At 37.4% G+C, this 24,929-nt stretch overlaps 1 protein-coding gene across 9 annotated transcripts in view; it reads right to left on the minus strand.

The window, feature by feature from the left end:
• STAG1 (STAG1 cohesin complex component) overlaps positions 1-24,929 on the minus strand; it is a 185,922-nt gene that overhangs the window by 13,234 nt on the left and 147,759 nt on the right. For all 9 annotated transcript variants that reach the window (XM_080604104.1, XM_080604103.1, XM_080604102.1 and 6 more), the window contains 7 exons: positions 23,690-23,770; positions 14,918-15,010; positions 11,074-11,248; positions 8,565-8,704; positions 7,565-7,666; positions 5,777-5,925; positions 3,090-3,218 (listed from right to left, as the gene is read on the minus strand). In XM_080604104.1, coding sequence (XP_080460230.1) covers positions 3,090-3,218; positions 5,777-5,925; positions 7,565-7,666; positions 8,565-8,704; positions 11,074-11,248; positions 14,918-15,010; positions 23,690-23,770 — 869 coding nt within the window. The remainder of the gene's footprint in view (positions 1-3,089; positions 3,219-5,776; positions 5,926-7,564; positions 7,667-8,564; positions 8,705-11,073; positions 11,249-14,917; positions 15,011-23,689; positions 23,771-24,929) is intronic.

Genomic DNA, 24,929 nt, shown 5'->3' on the forward strand with positions numbered 1-24,929 from the left:
AACTTATCTGCAGAACTGCCTTGAAACTTAAGATGTTTTCCTGCAACCAATTTATATTCACACAACCGGAGTGCAGAGGTTATGCCCAAACTGTAAAGAAAGACAAAATATACCACTTGGTTGTTCTCTACTTATTTGATGCCAAACCTGAGACAACTTTTGCTCACCATTTTAGAGGAGCGTTGTATCAGCAGTTCTTACCAGCTTCAGCCAGGTTAGGAACTCCACACTTGTGGCGGTAAGAACATGTGCTGAGGCTCCAGCAGTCAGTTGTCTAGTCTAAACTGTCTACTGGAGAGAAACAAACTTCTCCACAGGCATTTCACCTCTGTACCATCTTAGATTAATTCCTGTGGATTTCCTTGCCTTTATCTGCCCTGCATGTTTGTAACTGTGTTAGTAAAGTCTTTTCCTGACAAGTATAAGCTCCTGGCACCTTAAATGCATAGTTTATAATATATCCATAGATTTGAATAAATCTATAAATGGCTATCACTAATTCTGGGGGTTACATATAAAAGAATTAGTCATATAAATAAATCAGACAGCAAAACTAAATTAAACCAATATTACTGCCTCACCCCCAAAATGAAAAAATCTCCCATTTCTCCCCCCAAATAACTAACAATAACGCAATAAACCAGGAAGGAAGTAGAAGCTTAGCCAGAGAGTAGTGTTTGCTGAACTGTGACAGGAATGGTATTTTGCACCAAGGGCAGATGGCACATGCAGACATATTGAGTAGATAATTTGTTTTGTTTGTTTGTTTTAAGTAGGGGAGGCAAGCTGGAGGGCTTCTGGAAGACTGGCGGATATGCTGGTGAGACTTGCAGGGTTATTCTAGAGCACTTTTCCCTCCAGAATAACAGCCCATTGCTGAGCTTAAGTACAGTCACTTGGCAGAAGGAGATCAAGCCAGGGAGGGAGGTAAATGATCCCGTACACAGGACTTCTCCACCAGATGGTGGTCATGTACCTTCCTGGTCGTAGGCTACCCCTTTGCAGGGAGGGGGCGAGGTCCCTCTGGATTGGAGGAGTCATTCTACAGAGAAGGGCAAATCAACTATCCAGAGCATAGCTGAGAGCGAACTGTCAGCGAAGCACTATGGGCAACGCACCCATTGCCTGATGGGTGCGAACATGACAGATCTCTCAAGGGAAGGAACGCAGAGATCTCCAAAAAACCATATTTGCATGAAAGGAAGTAATCTTGACTCTACTCATAGCTACAACAGCCAATGGAATCTAGAGCATGTCTGAACTCATCTTAAAACAGTAATTTAGAACAGATCTAATAAATCATGTCCTGTTTTTTTTTCCATTAATTTTCAAAATGCAGCTAAAATAAATAGCTCAGATACAGATGACTACAAGAAAGTCAGATAAAATCAGGAGAAATGGTTTCCAACTCAGCAATCTTTGCAGTCCTGACAAAAACATAACAAAAAAATTAAATGGTAATGCGGAATGCTAAGGAACAAGACTCCTTGAAACACTGAATTTCATGCAAAGGATCAGGTCTAATAAAGCTGTCATGCACACTGTGTACACATAATACAGATTCAGACTTTAGACACCGGAGAAACTTGTGGAAGGGATGATGACTGTGCAGGAAGAGTAAGCTTCAATAAATTCAGCTGGAATCAGGCTAATGACACTTAAGCTAACAGATGCAGGATAACCTATGCTTTGTCTAGAAAGGAAGCTGTAAAATCCTTGTACCCGTAAGTCCTGTCCTGAAGAAGAAAACAGAGGGTGACAAAATTCAAGGCTATACACAATGAAGGGCAGACTGAAAAACCAAGTGCCAAGCTAGCCCAGCTAGATCATCTCATTCTCAAGCTGGTTCAACCACTTCTTGTACTGTGTTTGCTGATTTGACAAATTACTTATACAATTAAATAAATTGGTTCAAGTGTTTATACATTAAAATTTACACAAAGTTAACCAAGATGCAATTTTGTAACACAGAACAAGCCTAGAGCTATAAAATTCATAATTATTAACCCCAATAGAAAGGTCCTTTAAAACAAATATCTTGACAGAAAAACTACTGAAACGCTTGACAGGAAGAGCCAGTTCAGCTAGTTCTATGTGGTCAGAAAATCAAGTGGAGAAATAGTTACAACCATAAATGAGAAGATCTGGCAAGTATATTTTTAAATGGTTATAAAACTCTTCAAAGAACTTGGTTCTGCACTGGGCACATAGTGCTAGGATGATGTTTGACTACACTCTTCCTTTTTCCCTTACTACTTCTATGCTGCAGCCAAATCCTGGCTATTTGTTACAGAACATATTAGGAACATAGGCTGTAATCTCTGCTGACAACACATTTTTACTTTGAACTTGCTTTCACTAATGCAGTTTTCACCAATTCTTTTAATATCCAAAGCTACCCTAGTTTCAAAGCTACCTAGTTTCAAATGTTGCTCAGTATTTCCTTCTGTTTATTCAGTTCTTATCAACAATACCTGATTTATTTCATTTTCAGTATTTCATCTGCAGTCATTGCCTGGCATACCAAATTCAGGCTGCGTGTTTTAGCCCCTGAGATCTCTATCACCTTGCTCTGTCCCAACTAACAATAGTGCTGTTTCTCACCCTGTCTTTCTATGCTGTTGTGCCAGTAACAGAAACCTTGATGATGTTTTATTGCCCGCTTTAACTCAATATATTAAAATAAACAAAAATAAATGCTTATATTTTGTATAAATATCTAACAGAAAGAGATGTTACTGCAATGTTTACAGGCCTGTAAATTTCCTGTGCTACTAACAGTTCATTCCTTTTTCTGCTATCCTGTAAATTTTTTCTTTTTTATTTTCAGTGCCCCATGGGAAATTTTAAGGAACATTGTTTTGTAAGGTCTCGAGCTCACCTAATAATCAATGGATTTGATTCTCCTTTTCTCATTTATTTTTATTACTTTAAAATACAAATCAATGAATAAGTATGTGAAAAGTCTCACTGGGACTTCCTATAACCCCCATTAGATAATGAAAACGTCAAAGCAGAGAGTTTAAACACACTACACTGATTAACACAACTCAGCAAAACCCACAGAAGAAAGCAAGACTATTACTTACACAGTCTTTTTGTCCTGTCGCAGCAGTTTAGAAGAAAATTCACTAAGCACTTCAAGGAATGCAAGGTTAGGAGGTGGATAGTCTTGTCCTTTTTGATTCTGATATTTGAAGGCAAACTCTATTCCATCTCTACAGTAAAGAAGTTTCAAAATTTTCAGATGTTTGTTAGAACATAAAAAAAGTCAGCCCATCACCTCCAAATACTGCCCCAAATCCAAACTGTGATAATCCTAACTTTTTCTAACTTTTTTTTTTTTCATTACTAGCAAACAGCAGCTTTTGGATATAAGGGGAATCAAATGCTCCCTCTGAATTTAGGAGGACTCAAACTCAGACAAGGTATTGCCAGTTGCCTGGTTAGAAAGAACTTATCAAAATGTAAGAAACTTGGCAGGTGCTGAAAGCCACTGCCTTAAGCTGGAATGGCCAGTTGGCTCTTTCTTGTTTTTGCATGAAGCAGAAGCTTGTACAAGATATCAGAAATAACAAGATAAAACTTATGTGTCAAGAGTCAGAGAAGAGAATTTACTTACCGGTACACTGATCCATCCCTTATCTTTGCTTTATCATTTAAGATTAAATAAAACAATTTATTTTCACATTACCCAATAAAGGCAAATGCATGTCTGGACCTCTCTTTTCCTTCTCACAGTTAAGTGTCTAGCAGCATATTGATTTCCTTTCAGGTCCTGCACTCCAGAAAGGAGTGCAGGAGAGAGTGGATGGGAAGCACAGAATGACTATAAATCTTAAAAAAACTGTTGGTACTGGTAAATTTGAGCCTAAAAATGCTCACTCAATTACATTCACACATCTTGAAACTATAGTCACAAGACCTTCGCCTAGGACTTGGTCTCAGATGCCTTTACACAAACAGCGAGAACTCTAGCTCGAGGTGTGACAGCCAGGATGGCAACATTGCTGAGATGCCAGGAATGGGGACCTTTCTCAGGGACATGCATGGTGTATCTGCAGCTCTGGTTCTCCTAGCAATTGTATTGCAGTGACCATGGCAGAGAAATAGATGTTGTGCCATCCTAGTTTGCTCACATGCCCTCTCATAGTCTGCTTGCTGAAAGGTTCTCTTGTCAGAACAAAGGTATTTACGCTATGAAAAAAGCCTTGACAATAGCATAAAGGATGCCCAAAAAGGTACTTGACAAAGTGGACAAGACTCGGCCTGGTGATTACATCTATTTTCCTTTATCTTCATTACTCACCCTCAGTTTCAGTCACTTTGAACCATTTATTACAGCTAAAGGAACTTTTTTCTTTTCAGAGGGATCCAGGTTCACTGTGTATTACAACATTCCCCCTGAATTCTGGAAAAGGACTGACAACATGGGCCAGTTGTTCTCAGTACCATGAGAAGTTAGGGGGCATGCAAGGCTGAGGGTACTGAGATAGGACAGACCATCAAAAGACTCTTTCAGAATCTATGTGTTTTTTCACTGGAAGTCTTCACTAGTACTGATGACATGACCAGGGACCGATGACAGTGTGGGAAGAAGCTGCTTCCTCACACTGAGAACTACTTTAGAAAAAAACTGCTGCAGATGGCCTCAGACCTGGATGCTTAAGGAAGCAGCAAAAAATGACGGTGGGGACTGAGCGTGACAGAAAATGCGTATCGCCTTACATATACATCATGAGGATAAATAACTGTCATAATTAACCAATCAGAATAAAAAAGATGTCGTCTTCAAAACAAAACAACAGCATGCTTAACTTGAGATGTGAAGGAATTCACATTACTTTTTAGTATGAAATATCTCACACTTTTCCCATCAGCAGTATGACACACTATTTAGCAATGTGACTGGAACGGTCACACTCAACACCTACACTGGTGCCATTTGGACTAAAGGAGTAGTGCTAAGACGTCACCTTTTGTTTGGACAAACATTACAACTCTCCAAGAGTTCCCCAGATATCTGCTGAAAGCTTAAGATGGGTAAGAAGGAGAATCTGGGGTTTCTGTCCAGACTTAGGAGGGACGTGTAAACTAGCAGGTACAATTCTTCTGATATCCATCTTCATATAGGACTTATTTTTTCTTCATCTCCTCCAAACCTCTGTATCACTCACATTTTTTTCCTGGTCATATTTGTTCTATTATTTGCATCCTTTCAGATACAAAGTCCTGATCATTGCTTTGCTAGTCTTAGTCTAAACACTCTGAGACAGCAAACGTTAATATTTTAACTTTTTTATGGCATGTGGCTGTCATAATTTAAATTTAGAAACACCTTTCTATGCTTTCCTACACACTAGTTACATAAAAAGCCTCAATCCGCTTAAAAAAAAAATTAGAGCACAAAATATTTTTGGAGTATCTTTTTATAAAAACTCTAGGTGCACACAGAATCCACAGTGTTGTGTTACAAAGAGCTATCTACACTTGTTAGATACAGTCCACACAACTGTGTATGATAGCTAAGGTTTTACCTGAGATAGATAAATATGGTCGTTCCAATCACACAAATAAATAGGCAGCAGCTAGTTTTTCTTCCTTTCTTACATACATAGATATGTGTTTACCCCCCATTATTTTTTCTACCTAAATTAGAAGAAATAAATCATTATTCCAGGACCAGGTTAAGATTATGTCCCTGTAGAAGATGTATATTGAGCAAAACTTCTAGTATGACGTAATGTAAAAATCTAGTTTATTTACCACCACTCACTTGTGTAGTGTGGCCACAGCCTCTCTTGTCTTGATCTGATCCAAGCCAAAAGTGAGTGCAAACCGACGGGCCAATTCCTTAATTCCACTAACATGGGCAGATGTCCTGTCCAAATTAGGACCTTGCTCCTGAACAAGCTCATTGAACAGCTAGAGAAAGAATTCAGTTGTTAAAAACTGTGAGCTAGAAAACACATTTTTTGACAAAGACTTTTATTCTTAACCTGTTAGGGCTATGAATGGACATTATAACAACTTTTTAAACAAAAATCTAACAGAGTTCACTTACATTCATTTTCTAATCCACTTCAGTTCCCAGACCTTCTTCTGTGTAATTGATACTCACCAACTGTCCCCCACCTTGTACTTGTGTGGAAAATAACTCCTAAGCAGCATTTTGCACATAACTTCATTGAATTGTATCTATTGTTTTCTGAACTCATCAAGATGATTTTGCATTCTTATGCTGCTTTCTAAAGTACTTGCACCACCCATCAGATCAGTATCATCTAGGAATTTAGGAACCAAATTTTCTATTCCATCATGCAAGACAATGAATATCTGAACAGCATTACAGGGTAAATGCCTTCAAAGCTTGCTTGGTAATGCCATTTCAGCACAATAATGATTTACTCAGTAATTTTCCAATTACTTCTGTATCTTCTTATGTTACTGCCATTTAGACCACATTTTCCTAACTTGCTAATGACACTAACAAAGGAGACTGTGTCAACAACAATATTAAATCAAATTGCATTAAATATACTCCTCTCCTATCCACAGGCTCTATTACCATATAATTAATGAAAGCTGCTCAATTTTACATGATTTCTCCTTGACAAATTGATACTGGCTGCTACCTATCACTTAGAAACTTGCCAATAGCTTGTCTAATATATATTTTTTTCATGACATGGTATTAGGCTGTACACAGTTGACAGGTATGGCACCTGGCTTCTTCTTCTCTCCAAGTTCTGACAGGAACTAATTTGACACTTGCCAGTGTCAATTCTTCTAATTCTTCTGGAATTTCTTCTATTTTTCTCACATTTTCACAGATCTCACTCAGCTTTCAGATTGTTATAGGAAATCCCTTTGTACTCTGGAATGAATTTTGGAAGGCCCAGCCAATTTGAAAATATCTAACTTATGTAAGAAATTTCTCTACATAATGGATATAGCTGGAATTGCCAGTGCCGAAACAGTATTTAGTGAAACAGACACTTTGTGCTGCCAGCAGAACAATGATGGCTTTCATATCAAACTAAGAGTTTATGGTTGATATAAAGTAAACTGTTCAGAGGAAAAAAAAGTGCTTAATAATACTGAAAGACTTAAAATAAATATCTCAAAGTTTGAAAAATCAATCAATATTTAGACAAAATAGAAAGAGGCATTACTTCCAGCTAATTATGAGGATTTTTATTAGTTAGTTATTAGTCATCCTAGTCATCATTAGTCATATTAGTTAATTATTAGTCATCCTAATTCTTCTTGTTTGATAGGTACCAGTAAACAAACACTATGAATCAGCTTGGACCAAACTGCCATCAAGGCTTTTTTCTCCCTTTCTTCCATTTTAATCTGGCAAAACTTTGCCTATTGTTGTCTTAAGAATACAGAGGTTAAAGAGACAAAGCAGTGGTGATAATTTGAACTGAGGAGCAAGATAGTCTCTTAACAAAAGCGTATTTTTTTTGCTTGTAAAGGCATGTAAAGGGCACCAGAGAAAAATCCTGTCCAGTAGTTGTTGCAATGAAGGACTTCTAATAAAAATCAATATTCTTACCTGTTGCAAACTGAGAATGAGTGTCTTTGCACACTGGATTTTATCAATTTGCCTTGTTTTGCTCAAGGTTTCCTTAATGATATCTCCATAGTCATTGTAGTACTAGGAAAAAATGTGGGGAAAAATCCTTTTAAAATTGAAACCCATATAATTTTTCACAGCTTTTCTTATAGAAAGATTACTTGCAGTTCTTGTCTTGAACAGGTAACTTTTTTTTTTTAAAAAAAAGACCAAAAAACAATTTCAAATACAGCTTGAAACCGCTGCTCTGTCTTCTTTGTGATGACTGATCTCTTACAGAGAGACAGGTGGGGTACACCTGTCAATCTGCCATATACTGAGGGGCTTTATAGTATATAGCTTGGTAGTGTAAGGAGTGCTAACGTACATGTCTTCTGGTAGGTAAATTGCAAGTACAGGGTAAAGTGGCAGCTGAACAGCAAGTCTTTCTGAATTTCATTGGGCCTCAATATTGCATGGAAACACCCTATGTTAATAGTTGATAAAACATTCAGGTACTGCAGACCCACTTACAACACCAAGCTTTTTTACTGCTTTCCTGTTTAAAATGATATTTTCCCACAGAAAAAAAAATAAAAAAATCTGCTTCCTTGTTCTGGCCAAGATTGAGAGACTCCCAGTGAAATATGACATTGAACAAACAACTGTTGTTGTGGATTCTAGGAACACCTTTGAGGAGCAGGATAAGAAATTCTCTGCAAAGGTAAGTCTCTCTGAAAATACTTGGCACCGTGTAGGACCAACTTTTGATGCTGCCTTTAACAAGGCACTCCTGCTGTGTAGGAAGGCAAATTCCGAGCTTACCGCTTCTCAGAGACAGGTATAATTTAAAAAGGAAAAACTAGTACAGAAATCAAATAAGGCTGGAAAAGCTTTCAAGTGTTCAATCTTTAATTACTGCACTGGAAGGGAGTAAAACAATTGACCTGACACAACAATCTGTGTTCACTTAGGAGGGGGAGAATACACAGAGCTGTACCTTCATATAGTGTTTGAAGATATCAGCCGCTGCATGCATGTCTACAATGTCATAAATTATCAGCTTGCTGAAGGCAGCCAAGAGGTTTCTTCTCTTATGTAAGGCTTCTATTTTGTTAGCTTCATCTTCTTCATCTCCCTCTGAAAGCATCAACAACAATAAAAAATTTTATATTATGTTATATTCTAAAACAACGTTATTAAAGAGTAGCTTTTAGAAAAAAATCAATTATTTAAAATGAAGCAACAATTGTTGCAGGAGAAGCTAAAATCAAAGATGATTATTCTTGAATGTTAGGACCTTCAGGGAAGTTCAGGAAGATGACAAACCATTCACCAAGGACGCCGTAGTCCTGAGTAATACTGAACACAATCCACATGGAACTGAATCACTTATTTTCTTTACCCTGTGAAAGGCCACAATGAACAGTTGTTGAATGCTTTGTGCTTAGTTTCTGAAATCAAAGGACATTTGAAGATGCTTCTTTAACAAGACTGAACTATGAATGTTTCATATAGAGAAATTAGAAGCCAGTGCTTCTTCTGCATGCCTTGGATTTGCAGGCATGAAACCCATGGTCTTACAGCAGCAATAAACAACAGGAAATAAAATTCAGATGGAAGAGACATTGAGTGCTAATGTCATATGTATTAAATCCCCATGTAAGGATCTATTCTGTGAATGAAAATGAAACTATACACATGCGAAATATATTATCATATAGTAAAACCATATTACACAATTTACAGAAGAAAATTAAACCAGTTATAACAATTATAATAATAGCAAATATTCTGTGGTATTTAGAAGAGATCATTCTTAATGGGAGTCTTCCAACCAGTCCAAAGAAATACAGGCCTGTGTAGGGGGCAGGAGGAACACAGTGTCACAGGGACTCTTTTGCTGCACTCTTACTGTAGTTTCCACAGAGCCAGAGTGTGTAAGTCATATATTGTACCACAGGACACCTCTTACAAGCAGTGGAGTTGACTGTGAGTATGTATACATGATGTTTTTTGGATGATTTAACCCATAGAATTGAAGCCCAATAGCATCCCCTCACCCCCCTATTTTTCTTCATTTCTTTTTATAGTTACTGATATGTTCTGAATACCTAAAGTTGTAAATCGTCACACGGACTTCATGGAGTCAGAGGAGCATTAGGGAATGGAGATTACATAAAAAGATCTTCATCCATCTTTTTGCTGTCTTCCCAGTCCAATCACAGGATGTTAAAAAACCCTAATGTTCCTCAAGAGCCAAGAAAAATAAATACTGTCCTCCTAAAATCTATTCTTGATTTATTATTCTGAACTTTGAACTCACAAAGTATGATTAACTTGCACTGTGGATTTCTGGTGGAGTTGTGTGTCAAAATGCATTCTTCTCAGGCCACTGTAACCCTTAAAAAGATGCTCAAAAAAGATGTTATCTAGAAGGCTGAAAGGACCTTTAGAGCAAGAATAAATTCTCTGAGACCGTAGTTCTACCCACTACTGTCTTAACAGATCAAAAATAGCACTTACATGCCACCATAACATACAAGTAACTGAGTTCAATGGAAATTCAGAAAATGTGCAAAAAGAACACTACAGTACACATTCAGCACGTGTTTCATATTTTTCGACCATCTGGGAATCCATCGCTTGTCCAAAGATATTTAGGATTCAGAAGCTGGGTACCTCTGTATCTCACTTAGGCATTTGTAACACACAGCAGAAGCGAGTTATTTAAAAACAGATGTCAATGACAAATCCAACCCTTCCTGACTGAAAGCCAAAAATCTCCAGTCATCCTTCTGAGGAAGTAGAGATGCTTTAACTCTCGCTTCTCAAAGCATGGCCACACACACACAGATGCCTAGGAAATAACAACAAAGCAAGCAAGCACACGCAATACTTCTCCAAGCAGTCTCCCAGTCTCCAATGAATTTTCAAATCAATCCTGAGCTCGATTTATTATTATTTTTTTTTGGGTGAGGGGGGAGGGGTGGGGGGGAAAGCAGAGTGGGTATTTATTTAGTAACACCAGAGTTTCTTAAGACCATCCTTGCCTAGAGCTTTGATGGTAAGATTCGTCTCACAGTCCTGTAACTCTGTTTTGAAACTTGAAAGGATTTTTCTTCCATGTACTGTTCTGTCGTGCTTTTTCCCTTGAAGCCATACTAAATGAAGTCTGTCACTGAACTAAGACAATATTTATTTTCAAAAATACTGCAGAGGAAAAGATCAGTAAATAATTTTGTACGGATTAATAAAATGTAGTTTATAGGCCAGTCCCATGTCTTCTGAAAACACCCATTTTTATGAAGTGAACTTTGTAACTACTTTTTCTTCTTTAACAGACATAACATTGAATACTTCATATTCACACTTATCCCCCCCCCCCCAATAAAGAACAGTAATTCTGAAAACATTTTTGAGCAAACTTTTCTGAAAATTCTATTTTCTTCTCTCTTACGTGTTTGTTACGAAAAAAGGTAAGTAGAAAACATGAAGGCTAAACGTACCCATGCTCTGGTTTTCATCATCTTGGTCAATGAAGACATGGTCCATCACAAAACTGAGAAGTTCTGACTGAAGGCCTGAGTCTGGATTAAACACCAAAGGCTGAAGACCTTCTCTACCTCCAGTCATCAGCTGATGACTAAAAATCATCAAGAGATCACAAAGCAACATGAAAGCCTGAAAAGTAAAAGAGATGTATTAAGAGTAAGAAGCGTATGTCAAGTAAGTGCAAAACAAAATAACATTTATCTGATTTCTAAATGTTTTCCCACTATTATTAAACATCCGTCCTTAACTATACTGATTCATAGCTTTTTTTGTGCTGTGAGAAGCGTCCACTAGGGTTTCCATTATCTTTAAAGTATTTTGCCTTTTATTTCTAATGTTGAGAACTGTGTTTACCCCTCTTACCACATCCATGATACTACACTTCCATTTCTTCTCTACGAGAACTCTAAATATACCTCTGCTCCAAGGACTGTAGTAAAGAAAAAACACCTCTTGTTGATAAACAGATAGAAAAGTTAAATGAGAAAAAAAAAAAAGAGTAACATTATAAGGTAAAATCCAAGCTGAGTCACTCTCAGATCCTGAAAATACAGGGAAACAGATGTAAGCAATGAAATCTTTGCAGAATTTCTCTAACAATTCTCTGTGGAAACAATCAAGTAATTCTGCATGGCTTTCAAATCTAGGTAACAGTCCATCAGGGCAGAATTTTTAATGATTTTTACTCATTACTGTTATACCCTCATTACCTGGGAAAAGAGAAAAAGTAGCTATAAGTAATTTTGTTTCTTTCAAGGGTTTATCTGTATACTCTCATGCATGAGAATAATACTGTTCTCCCCAATGGCTTATGTTGGAGCAGTATAACTAGCTGTATTTATTTGCATTACATTCAATGCCTGAGCATCTTTCAGATAGAATTTCTTAATCATTTTAGTTTCTCTATCTTTAACCTTTGGTTCTGAGAACGGAGAAAGAGAGGAAGGTTTAAAGTACAAATGTGCAAAAAGACTCCTAGAAGATCAACGCTGGATACGCTGCGTCTTTCCCAGGAGCCTGCAGGAGTCTCACTCCGGGCACTATCAATCACAATTCCCAGGTAGGGGGTAGGCCAAAGGGGTTTTCAAATGAACGCAGACTGCAGAATAGCCCTGTCTGATTAATGAAATCCAGCATAGGCTTTAATTCAGCCCTATATTCCCCTCTACAAACAGCTGAATGCATGCTTTTATAAACTCCCACCTATTAGTGTTTAAGACTGACTTTAGAACAAGTGTTTAGGTAGGTGAGGAGAAACACAGTTAAATGTGTATTTAAACATACTTTCGAACGTTCAGAAAAGCTGTGAGAGCAACCTGCTTTACAAACCTCCAACATGAAAGCTTTGTGAATTCTGAGTGTCAGAGCAGCCCACTCATCTCGTGGAGTATGTTATAAAATCCGAGTGAGCTACACTTACACAAGAACAAAATGCAAATAGTTGTAAACCATGATCAATTTAGACTTTGGAGACAGGTGCCAGTATTTGGGATTTTTCTTCACAGCATCCAAAAAACATCGGGATTGATTTCAGTGATGATCTCAGCTGCCCTAAACTCCTTTGACATGCATTTGACATTTGACATTCAAGCTAATACTAATGTAGACCTCTAAAAAACAGGTGGATACAAATCACACACTGAAAGTTTTTATTTCTGATCAATATAAAGACAGCATGTACAAATGTCTATATATTGTAAATATGTCTAGTCACAGATTTATTTCACTCAGTCTAAGAAAATTTGGAATGTTTCAGTTCTGTTTCTAATAAATACTTAACACATTTTTCTCTCCTTCGATATGTAATTGATCTTCTCTGAGAATAATGTATAGATTAAGAAACAAATAAGCTAGTGAGAAAATATAACATGAATTCTCAAAAGATCTAGCAAAATAAAAGGATTAAGGAACAGTTCCTGCACTTGCAGAAAGAGACTTTTTAAGGAAGAAAATTAAAAAGTTCATAGAAGAATTAGTTGGAAGGTCTCTAGCCCAACCTACTCTGACTGGGACTCTTGCTGTCTCTACATCTGGTTGGCCATGGCTTTGTCTAGCAGAGTCTTGAAAACTTCCACAGAATTGTGAACTGAAAAGGAGCTTCTAAGAAACGTTTATATTACCAATGAAAAGAAGATTTGAGAGAAAGAGAATTAAAACATTTCAAAATACATCAAGCACAAAAACATGGCAGTAATGGTAAGGATCATTTACCATTTGTTGATGTAGAAGCAACATTAAACCTAGTTTATGCTAGAATCGTTAGTATTTTCATGAAGTTAGACATTATCTTCACATTATACAATGTTAATAAAATATATTCTATGTTAAGAGTAACTACTCAGAGTACTAAATATAATTACGAAACTTAAATCTGCTGCAAGACAATGACATATAAGAGTCCTTTAAAAATACATAAGGTAGGAAGATCTCTGAGCCTTTAATATTCATATTTATCAACTTGCAGAACACAGCGTAAATGCCAAGCAGAGCTATCTTTTGAAAAAATAAAACTATCTTTTAAGAAGTATTATCTTTTAAAAAAAACATAAGCAAGTAAATGTGTGCCATTTAGTTAGTCTTTGCAAAATCGTGGAAGTGCTGACACAGAAATGCAATTTTAGACAACTAAAAGATGTCAACAGACCTGATAGAAATCAGCAAACATTCCTAAGATCTTTGCAAACAAAGCAGCTATTGTTTATTGTAGAGACCACAAATTATTTCAACAACTCCTTGGATTTAATTTCTTTTATTTCAATTTCTAGACATACATAGCAGAAGCTTCTCACTCTGTGCATGTGTGGCTTTCCAAAAATCTAACACAGATAACTGGATAACTACACTGAATCCCCCAAAATGGATACCTTACTATAATTATATTTCATAAACACAAACCTTTGGCATACGCTCACATGTAGACAAATGTACGCACTTATGTTTTCAGTCAGCTTTCCAAATAGGGAAGCACAGCAACCTGAGCTGTAATGACCACATTCATGAGAATCTAAAAAACCCCCTCCAGATCTTGTTTTTTATATAATGAAGACACTGTATAACTGGATATTTTTTTCTGATTTACCAAGGCGACATAACTACCAGTCAAGCAACTAGTTTTGCATAGTGTGAAACTACATTCTTAGTGCAATTCAGAGTATTTTTGTAAAATTAATTAACATAGATTTCCTGCTAGAAAATATAGAGAAGTATGATGTGTACTGCTAGAAACCTCAGTTTTCTCTCATTAGCTACCATGGGTAAAAGAGACACAAAAATTAGCATGCATTGCTACATTTAATGGAATTATTAGGATGACAAAATAATGATAAATATCAAGGCTTCAATTCTTCCAATCTAAATTCAGACATTTGACTTGTGTAGGAAAGTAGTCACTCTAAATTCTCTATTACTCAATACTAGGGAAAAAAATCCAGAAACACGCAGAGAAAGATTTAGCCAATTTGAGGTCTCAATCATCCTCTAAAAGTGCCTGTTTCTGTCTATTAATACAGTAATTAAGTAAAGGAATAGACTTTAATTTTTGGTGATTCAGTTAGATGCCTACAGACAGCTGAACATGAGCCTAAGCATCCACTATTATATCAAAAGTGAATCTGACATTAGCTGTGCTTTGAAGGTAATTTTAATATAATTCTTTTTATGAAGTGTTTGTTCAGTTTTACTTAGACAGAAGGCACACATGACTTTATTTTAACTTTGGTGTAGTAAGTGTCATCTTGAGTTTTCCTACAGTTCAATACTCACACTTTTGTAAAAGCATGTGACAGACATTTCTCTTACCTGTTCTTTTACTGGAGTGTTGACATTTGATAGACACTGCTGGCAGACAGCCAGAAAGGATTTCACAGTTTTCCTCAATACCAGTAAGTCCTCCTAGAATAAGGAATAAAAGGGAAATATATAAATATTAATAAAAGTTTGCTAGAACAAATCAAAACAAGAGGATGGTGATAATTTCATACATTCAATCCTATACACTACCAAAACATAGACAGAGGCCATAAAACGTATGCTATTCATATAGCACAGAGTAAAACAAGTCATTATTTTTCAGAAGAATGGCCCAAGGTTCCTTGTAATAAATACTACTAATAAAGCAATACATTCCTGAGGTAATATTATCTGTATTTTATTTGGATGTAGAGTATAAATGTTTCAGAAGAAAATGTTCAATACATCAAGGTCAACACACATGGTGGTTTATAAAGAATTCTGTATGTAGATTAATCAATGTGAACAAAAAATACCAATAAGGTGTCTTGAGTTCAACAAAAACATTCTCCTAACCATGTGCAGATGTTGGAAATGTGAAGGCATATCACAGAAATCGAATGACTTAGGGAAGAAGGAGGGAGGTTTGTTGATCTGGAGGAAGAAGGATTTGTGGGTAAAAAAAAAATAATAAACAAATGCCTGGTTTGATCACCTTCATCTAGAGACAATCCATGTATATTTTAGCTGTGGGTACCAGAAGTGGCGGGTTCAATAGGAAAGCTGGGTACTTTGACCTGGGGCTACCTATGACGTACCCTGATGAATACGTATTTTTTTTACGGATAACAAAGTGAACTGGTGAAAACAAATCAAAATAAAACATAAGATACCGGAGCATAATCCTAAGTATGTAGCAAACAGCCACCTGGAAGTAAGAAATTACAGAAGAAAATATTTGTGAAAAGCTCCTATGTGAAAAGCTAGGACAGCCTCTGTCTTGTTGCCAAGAAATTTACTGAAAACTACATAGCTGGGCACCTACTTAATTACTCTGTTTACATTAGGACCAAACTCAACACAGGGAACAAAATACAAACCACAAATCACTAGGACTTTGTGTTAGCTTCATGTTTTGTCAAAATGACCAGCTTTGTCAGCACTGATTTACAGATTCTGCTACTCTGCATTGCTCAGGCGATACAAACACAGCTTCTGCCCTGTCTGCCTCTGTCCGGCTGCATTTCTTACATTCACCTGCAAGCATTGCTTTGAAGATCTTTCTCTTCCCTTTCACCATCAGAGATTTCATATAAAGGAGGGCTCGTCACAGCCATTAATTCACACTGAGGCTGCTGGCATACCACTACTGCTGCCATTCCCTCCATGGTACCTACCTGTATCAGCTTTCCGATGGAAGACAGTGTGCCCTACAGAACAACATCTAACCTATCTAAAGAACCTACATAGTGCATATGCACTGATTTTTGATTATGATGGATGCTCAATCCATACGGCTCATTTCTAGTGTTAATTTCTTTTATTGCACCCTATCGTAAGATCTTGTTATTCTTTGTTTACTGAAAGACTTTTTGTGGCCCATATGCTCTTTCTGTACTGATTCACAACAGAAGGCAGGTCTGCACTGAAGCAACCAGTGTGTTCCTAAATCTCTGAACCTCTCGTAATTTTCAATAGACTTAAGTGTGGTTTTCTAATCTGGACTCTGAAGATCTATAAGTTATATTGCCTTCTTACTCCTAATCATTTTTCTCTGTTAATAAAGGCAAGGATCCCTTTCTGCTACTGCATTACACCACGATTACATGACGTGTAAGGTAGCTCTGCTCTCTTCTAAGTCACAACTTTCCACTGATCAGCATTCTTGTTCCCAGATATGTCTTCTGTTTGGCTGCATTAAAATGCCTCTTTGCTTATTTAATTGTAATTTGTTTATCAATTGATCCGCATTTTAAAAAGTTTTACTTTACCTTCCCTCATAATTGTTAAAAATAATAATCAGTTTTTAGCTGCAAATGGATTCCTCTTGGAATGCATCAGAAGCTGTTGCATTGTGTGATGATTTCCCAATTTCAATTTTCATCTAATATATTAACCAGTTTTGAGATACTGAATATAAATTACATTAAATGCACATATTAACCTGAAATGCAATGTGATACTAATGTCCACAGAAATTGGTATTTCAAAATAGTGTTTTTATCAGTCAAAAATACAATCTTCTCAAGAACAAATTTCCTTATTCCTTCCAGTCTCATTTGTTGGCCATGTTCTTTGTGTCCTTCAGCCTTGTACTGACTGTTTTCTATCAGCCATTCCAAGTATTTTACCTAGGACTGATGCTAGGCTTATACGTTTGCTGTGTTACATAATCATATGGTTTATGCCTTTAAATATTGGTATTACAATCACTTCAATTTCTATCTATCTATAGAAATTGCTTTTCATCATAATTATCTCCCATTTAGATGCTAGCGAATTCAAAAGAGAAACTAAAACCCACAAAAAATCCTAGATAAAGGTTAAAAATTGCATGTCTCCCATTTTTCTTTCTGTCAACAGCTGAATAACACCTAGGTATACGCTATTTATTATCCTCTTGCTTGCCGGCATGACAAACATTCAATTTGAAAAGTTAGAAACAGCAAAAGAAAGCCCCCCTGAACAGTGCAACAGAGCCATCTGGAACTTTGCTAAATTTGGTGAAATTCCCAGACTACTGTAGAGTGGTAATGATTTTATTTTTTCTTTTTTGCTTATTTGTCTGTTTGTTTGTTTAAGAAAATGGTATGGAAAAAAATGAATTCGATTTTCAAGTCTTTCACCACTCTAAGGAACACAGCCAAGGTTCTTGAGGTGTGATTACATGCTATGTGGGCTTCAGCAGAAGAACTGGTATAAAAAATTTACTGTCCTCTAGGTTGCTAAGGTAAAGCCATGGGGTCACACTGCGAACTGAATTACTGAAGTGACCCAGGATAAAAATAATCCTTTCCAGAACTGTACAGCTTATATCTTAAAATTTAACTAGTACATAGAACAAGAATGAGCCACTAAGAGCAAGGACTTACACTGTTTTTGCCACCAACTGTAACTGAACAACTGTATTCACAAGACTTACCTAAAATTTTGCAGTTATTTTCTAGCTTTAAACTGAAGTGTTTCCCCCCCCCCCCATTTAAGCTTTTTAGAAATGCTGTACTTTTGCTAGTGGCTTTTCTTCATATTTTCCCATTGCCTTTCCTCTAAACTACTTGTATTGAGTATTCACTTCCTTCTTCTTGCAACTCCAATTCTTTGAGAAACATTACAATGTTCAAGAGCCCTTAGCTCTCGATGCTACTGTGGAGCACAACCTTTTGCACCTTGTGACTCTTTTCTTCCCTTCAGCATTTTGTGCTTGCTTTCATTGTGCCAATATAAATATGAAAAGTCACCAAGTCACTACGTTGTTCCTGAAATCCCTCTTTAATTCCTCTCTACTAATTCCTCCGCCTACTAATCAGCTAGTAATAGCTATGCATTTGGCTAGTCTGGCTGCTGCTCGTTCAGAACTGTTTCGCCATTTGTCTTGCCTATGAATGCCTGCTCTATTCATCCTTTTTCTTACTGTTGTAAGATTTAGGACTCTATTCTTCTATAGATATTTCCTTTTCATTATGTACATGCACAGTGCATTGTACAACAGTCCCAGGCACCTGGTTTATTGAATACATGCATAGATCTAGATGGAAAAAAAAACCTGTATAATCTAATACCTGTCTTCTACCTCAAAGCACTGGACTTGTTCCCTATGATCTACAGACAAGAGAACTCTCACTGGGAAATTATCAGTTTCCTTTGAAACTACCTTCAAGCCCCTTTTAATTTGAAGAAAGCTTTTTCTCTAGGCTACAACAGACCGGTCCCACAAATGGCACAATATAAATCACCTCCCCCGAGCAGTGTGCAAGTTACCACGAAGAGCCCTGCTCTGCTCACCGACAGCCACGGTGCTGGCCTCGGCCTCTTCTGAACGCTTCCAAGAGGCAAGGCCAATGATCAGAGCACTGGAGTAGGGACACTTCCAGGCTTATGCATTTCATCCTTACCCACCAATCAATGTTTACTTCCAGGATGCCATTTTTTTCCACAGGACACCTTGAAAAAGAGTTTTGAAATAACTCTGTCTCAACTCTGTGCTGTATTTAAGTTAACTGGTGGAATCTTACTTGGCAGAGAATTTGGACTTTCTTACTACTTCAAATAATCAGTAATTAAAGACATTAAAATGTCTTTAAAGTATTCTATGCTGGTATCATTCTCTTAAGCATTACGATCAAAATTGCAATCTGCAAACCATATTACACAGTGTGGGGAAATTTGCAGAGCATCCTCTTGGTAATAAGCCTGGATACCAACAGCCGGTATGATAAGAACATGAGTGCAACAGTGTGTGTGGACAGAGCAGCCACCACCAACCGCTCCGAGGGGTTGTTTGCCTAAAAACCGATAATGCTAAAAGGAAAGTTAACAATGAAGTTGCTTAAAATGACCGGATTAAACAGTAACCAGGAGATTACCAAGAAGCCTTTGAGAAAAGCAGAAATCACTTTGAAAAGAATTACAAAAGAGTTGTGAAAATTTGTGATCAAGGAGCCCCCTTGGGGTGGAGCAGCAGGGCAGTGAAACCACACCAGACACGCAGCGCTGCCACCGTTCCCTAGGCCTCGCGGGGCATCCTCCCTGCTGCAAGCCCTAAGTAGCCTGCATCCAGCTGAAGGACTGCCAGTCTGGGGTGCAACACGTGGGAACGCACACCTCAAGGGTGTCCAGATGACTCTGTAGAGTGCTTTGCACTGGCACATGGATTTGCAGACTGGAGGAAGTGGCATGGATATACATGAAGCTGGAGCACCCTCATGTCCAAGAGCAGCCGTGTGTAAGTAGGGGATCTCCTGCTCCCTAAAGAAGGGCAGTGGACATACACCTCCCACGTCCTGTGGGAGTGGAGGTGTACATGTGTAATTAAATGTGTGTGTAACTCTGAATTGTGTATGTTGGGGAGGGGATTGGAGTCAATTGTAAATAGTTACCAGCAGGGTACTTCAAAATGTGTACATGTTAATTAGCATTTCTGAAGTGTGAAATATTGTGGTTTACCTGCTGTATTGCTGATACTGATCCTGGAGATGTATTTCACTGCTTGCAGGTCAATTTTGTGTCTTTAATAAATCAATAAGCTGTCTTGACCCTAATTTGATTTAAACAAGAGTCAAACAGCTTTTCCCTGCCACACATATTAAGCCTACACACCAGTACCCCTAGCCTCATGTAGTCAGCCAGAATCCAAGACATGCCCAACAGCTGTAATACAAAGTGTCCCGCAGAAAGCAATAAATGTATCCTGGGCTTGGGCATAATGCCTGCCACGGTGATCTAAACAGACAGCTTCCAAACAAGGGCAATCCTTTTGTGAGAGAGGCTGTATTTCTGGAAGAGCCATCTGAACACCAGATAAAGAATAACTTCATTCTTAAAAGATTCTGTTCCCAGTGGTATATCCCTAGCTGTCATGTATGACCTTACCCCAGAACCAAATTATTAACAAAATTATTAAGCAATTTTGAACTCTATTCAAAGAACTCACTTTGAAAGAGCAACAGAGCAACTACTATTTGTGAGTATGACCCAGCTGGTAGCGGATGAACATTTCTTACAAATCAATCCCTCCATCTCTGATCTCTCAGCCTGGATGCTCAAGGGAAATCTAAAAATATCATCTTCTAAACATGAGCCTGGGAACACAATTCATAAATCTACTAGATACAAGACAAACAAAGACTTGGACAGATTAGTTTTACAGCCTACTATAAATTATTTTCTCCCCGTTAGCCTTTTCATCTGTCACCTATCTTCCCTTCCCTTCCCTTCCCTTCCCTTCCCTTCCCTTCCCTTCCCTTCCCTTCCCTTCCCTTCCCTTCCCTTCCCTTCCCTTCCCTTCCCTTCCCTTCCCTTCCCTTCCCTTCCCTTCCCTTCCCACTATCCAGCTCCTACCTCCCACCTGGTAGCTTCTTATCACCTCCAATTCCCTTGCTCCCACCTTCCTATAGGTACGAACAACTTTTTCCTTTTCTTTCAGAGACAGCTTACCTGGTCTGTATCTAAACGGAAACCATGAAATTATTCTCACTTTATATTTTGCATTGAAATCTGCTGTTATTTTAAACCTAAAGGGCTTATGTGCCCAAAATCCTATCATTTTTTTACAGCTATATTCATTGGTCTATTAAAGATACTACTTCAGTCTACAAAGCATCACCTCCATATGTCCTTAGACGTACAGAAAAGCTACAGCTACAGAAAAGGACCACTAGAAAGCTAGATGGATCTACATATTACAATAATGTGTCAGAACTGTTCATTTAAGAGCCTGAATAACTTCAAAATGTTAATGAAATACACCATTCTTCATTCTGATATGCTCCCCATTAATGACTTTGTCTTCCCATACATCTTACTTCTGAAGTGATTGATTCCATTTAATGTCTGCTAACTTATAAGCAAGCCTAAATCACGGCAAACAACCATGGGTAAAATGATCTAACAGATTAAAGGATGGATATACTGCACTCTGGATTCATTTTCACAGTCAACAAATTAAAATTAAAAGTTTCATATAAAAACACATAGGACAAACACATGGGCAAAGCTGAGGCTCCTGTTCAGGTAGGAAGAGCTGAAGGGCATCAATGGAGTGCTCCGTAGAACTAAGGATGCAAAACATTGATTACTTTTGTAGGTGTGAGGTGAAACCCCAAACATTAAAGTAATAAGAGCTCTCTAGTTTAGAGTGATTATGATTTTCACTGGGGATTCCAGAAACATAATTGGCTTGTACTTCAAATAGTTGTTCACCACAGAGCTTTCATAGTCCTTTAAATTCCTGTGATCCACAGAATGACTAATATGAGTCACAACAGAATACATGAATAGTACTAGAAGCACATGAAAGGTCAAAGCTGTTTTTCATCCATTTCATAAAACAATGCATCATATAAATGTATCCTATTTTGAAAAGTAGGAAAAAATATACAACTGCACTGAGCTTGTCTGCAAGAAAAACCCATTTACTAAAGTAAAGGGCCTTTTCTCTTTCAGTTTAACTGGACCATCCTGTTGACATTGCAAACAACAGACCACATTAATACCAAAATTGCAAACAACAGACCACATAAATACCAAAATGCAAACCTCTTGACCAGGTCTTGTACAGATAGATGACATATACATTGGCTGCTACCTGCATTTTATGGTAAGTATGCTTCTTTTGCTAAAATTTAGAGACAAGAAAACACAAAACCTTTTTTCCTGTAATGCTACTGGTTATCACTCTGCATGATCAATATTATACTGCACCACTTCACTGTATTTATTTAAAAAAATGGAAAAATGCAGTGAAAGGAGATAATAAGCTCACTGAATGCTCTGAGCTTATACAACCAGAGCAGGGTAAGACAGCATCCACTGCTCAAAGGCCCAGAAAGCAGGAGGACAGAGTTGCTGGGCATCTTCAGGAGTGGGTAAGTCACCTAGCAAATCCCCAACAATCAGAGCACTTGGGGAAGAATTTAATAAAGCTGTTGAAGACAGCACCTAGGCTTCAATGGTCGACCAAAGTGCTCTAAGTTCTTGCCTCCCTGCACCCAGTACAGATAACCAGCAGTCCAGTTTTCTTTACTAGGGAACCATTAGAACAAGATTTGGTGTGTTGGTTTTATGGACTTACAGGCTAACGTGTTATATGGCCTCCTGAATTTAGTTTTAGTTATTTATCTCCTTCTGTCAAAGTGAAATTTCTCCCTAAGGAAAACAATGCTGCTAGCTAGGAGGACTTGAGATGCTTTATTGTGATGAGATTCTGAATTCATTTAAACCAAACGGGATATATCCAGTTTTTCCAGTTATAAGGAATTGAAATGTGATACTAAATACTACTACCATGCCAAAGAGATTGAGAAAACACCTCCGAAATTCAGAATAAATAGTATCAATAATTCCTATTTTCTAGTAGCTCTTTTAAATGTCAATGTCAGCATTGAAAAAAAATTACAATAGAATTATCATTTTAAGTACATAAAACGCTGATTTTATTAGTCCTTTAGTATAGCACTTTTTGAAGCTGATGGAGAAGTACACTTACTATTACAGTTTTCATACAACTTTAATGTGATGTGTTACTTCTGAAGAAGTCCTAAAAGACCAGGTATTGGCCTCTCGTTGAAAAATTGCTAAGGATAGGCCCTGGAAAAGCTAAGTATAATGATCAAGTTACATGTAACATTGTCCTTAGTGGATTACACTTGCATGCACTTGCTTTTTATTAGTATTGTCTCCTGCTAGTAAGTCTACATTTATATTTAGCAACATGAAAGACGTTTGTAAAAGGTAAACAAGCTAAATACACAAAAATCTAAGCTATCTGTGGTGTGCAAATCAGTAGCATTGCCTGCAACTGTTAGGCAAGCATTGTCAACTTATTCATTCATGCAAACTGCAAACTCACAATAAAGTGCATTAAGTATCTTCAGCAATAAAAATATAAAAATCAACTAGTATCGAACCCTGATGGAGACAAGCCTCTGCTGTTTGTTTGGCTTACTGAGACATATGCATGATATTAAACGGATCTTAAAGTAGTGAGTAAGTCAAAACAAACATTTTATATCAGCTTCACAAGGGCATGAAATAACTGTACTTGGTGGAGTTAAAGAGAATCAGGTCTTATGTCTTTTTAGGTTAAGCTGTGTTTCTTCAGCAAAGATTGTATAATCTACTTACTTTGGAAGGGGAGCCTTCAGTGATTTTTACCAGCTGCCAGAGAATAGAGTAATGCGAACACTGCAGCGCCTGAACAACTATCTGTAACAGAGGAAACACACAGAATCTGAGCATATTGGAAATACCAAACAAATCAGCAAAGTGTATGTAAAATGCATAACGCATTTTGAGGAGAAAAACAGGAGCAGCTCACAGGTAGTATCTTTAATTTTCAAGGGTACGTTTTTCCTTGGTCAGGTTGGTGCAATAAGAAACTAGGCTATTACAATGAAAAAAATACTGTGGATATGCTAGGAAACAAAACAGAACAGAAAACTGTGCCTGGGAATACAGCAAAAGGTGACATCACAGCATGACAGATGTACAACCCAACATCTACATATCTCAGTTCAAAAGTATTTGTTTAAATACCTCTAAATCTTACTTCACGAGTAAAAATGCCTTGAAATTTGTTCCATTATCAAATGAACTAGTAGCACAATTTTTAAAAACGAAAAAGAGTAAATAAATATTTTTCTCGTGGAAAGACAGGATTAGTATTTGTGATATCCTAAAAAGCATCAATGTCTTTTAAAAATTTCAGTTCTATAACAGGTGTTAAAAATTCCACAATCTTTTCAGTATGAAGATGCTTCCAACGGTTAATGATTCTGTGCATACTAAGTCAAGTTTGTAACAGCTTTTAGCTGCTTTAAAAAATGTTTTTTTAAAAGATATTACTAAAAGCCAAACTGCTCCTTTCCAGAAAACTCCTTCCAGTGGACTGAGGAAAGAAATACTGAGGAGACTTCAGGTTTCAGAAGTTTTTTTCCCCAAGGCCTTACAGAAGTATTTGAGGAGCTTACACACGTATCTACTAAGCCCAGAAGCTGAAAAGATGGCTGGCAGTTGCAAGAACATTTTTTTTATCTGCTGGCCCCTTCCCTCCAGGCAGCACAATTCCAGCATTAAGTAGCAAATGCAGAGAGAGCAGAAGGTCCCACTGCTTAAAGCCTTGGCTTCGAAACAGGCATGTGGCAATGAGTTTGGCTAGGAGAGTCAGTCTCTGTTATGGCTCCAGCTACTTTCACCTCCGTTGGCTGTGAGAAAAGCCTCAGACCTACCAACACCTCCTACCTCAAAAGCACTTCAACGGATGTCATGGATTTATTTTTTCCTAAATGAAGTTGGATTAGAATTAACAACTGGCTTCTAACTGAAATGAGAAAGGTTCGTGGTTTTCATAAGCACCCATTGTACC

Source organism: Anser brachyrhynchus (assembly GCF_964034855.1).
Source record: "Anser brachyrhynchus genome assembly, chromosome: 9".
Lineage (NCBI taxonomy): Eukaryota > Metazoa > Chordata > Aves > Anseriformes > Anatidae > Anser > Anser brachyrhynchus.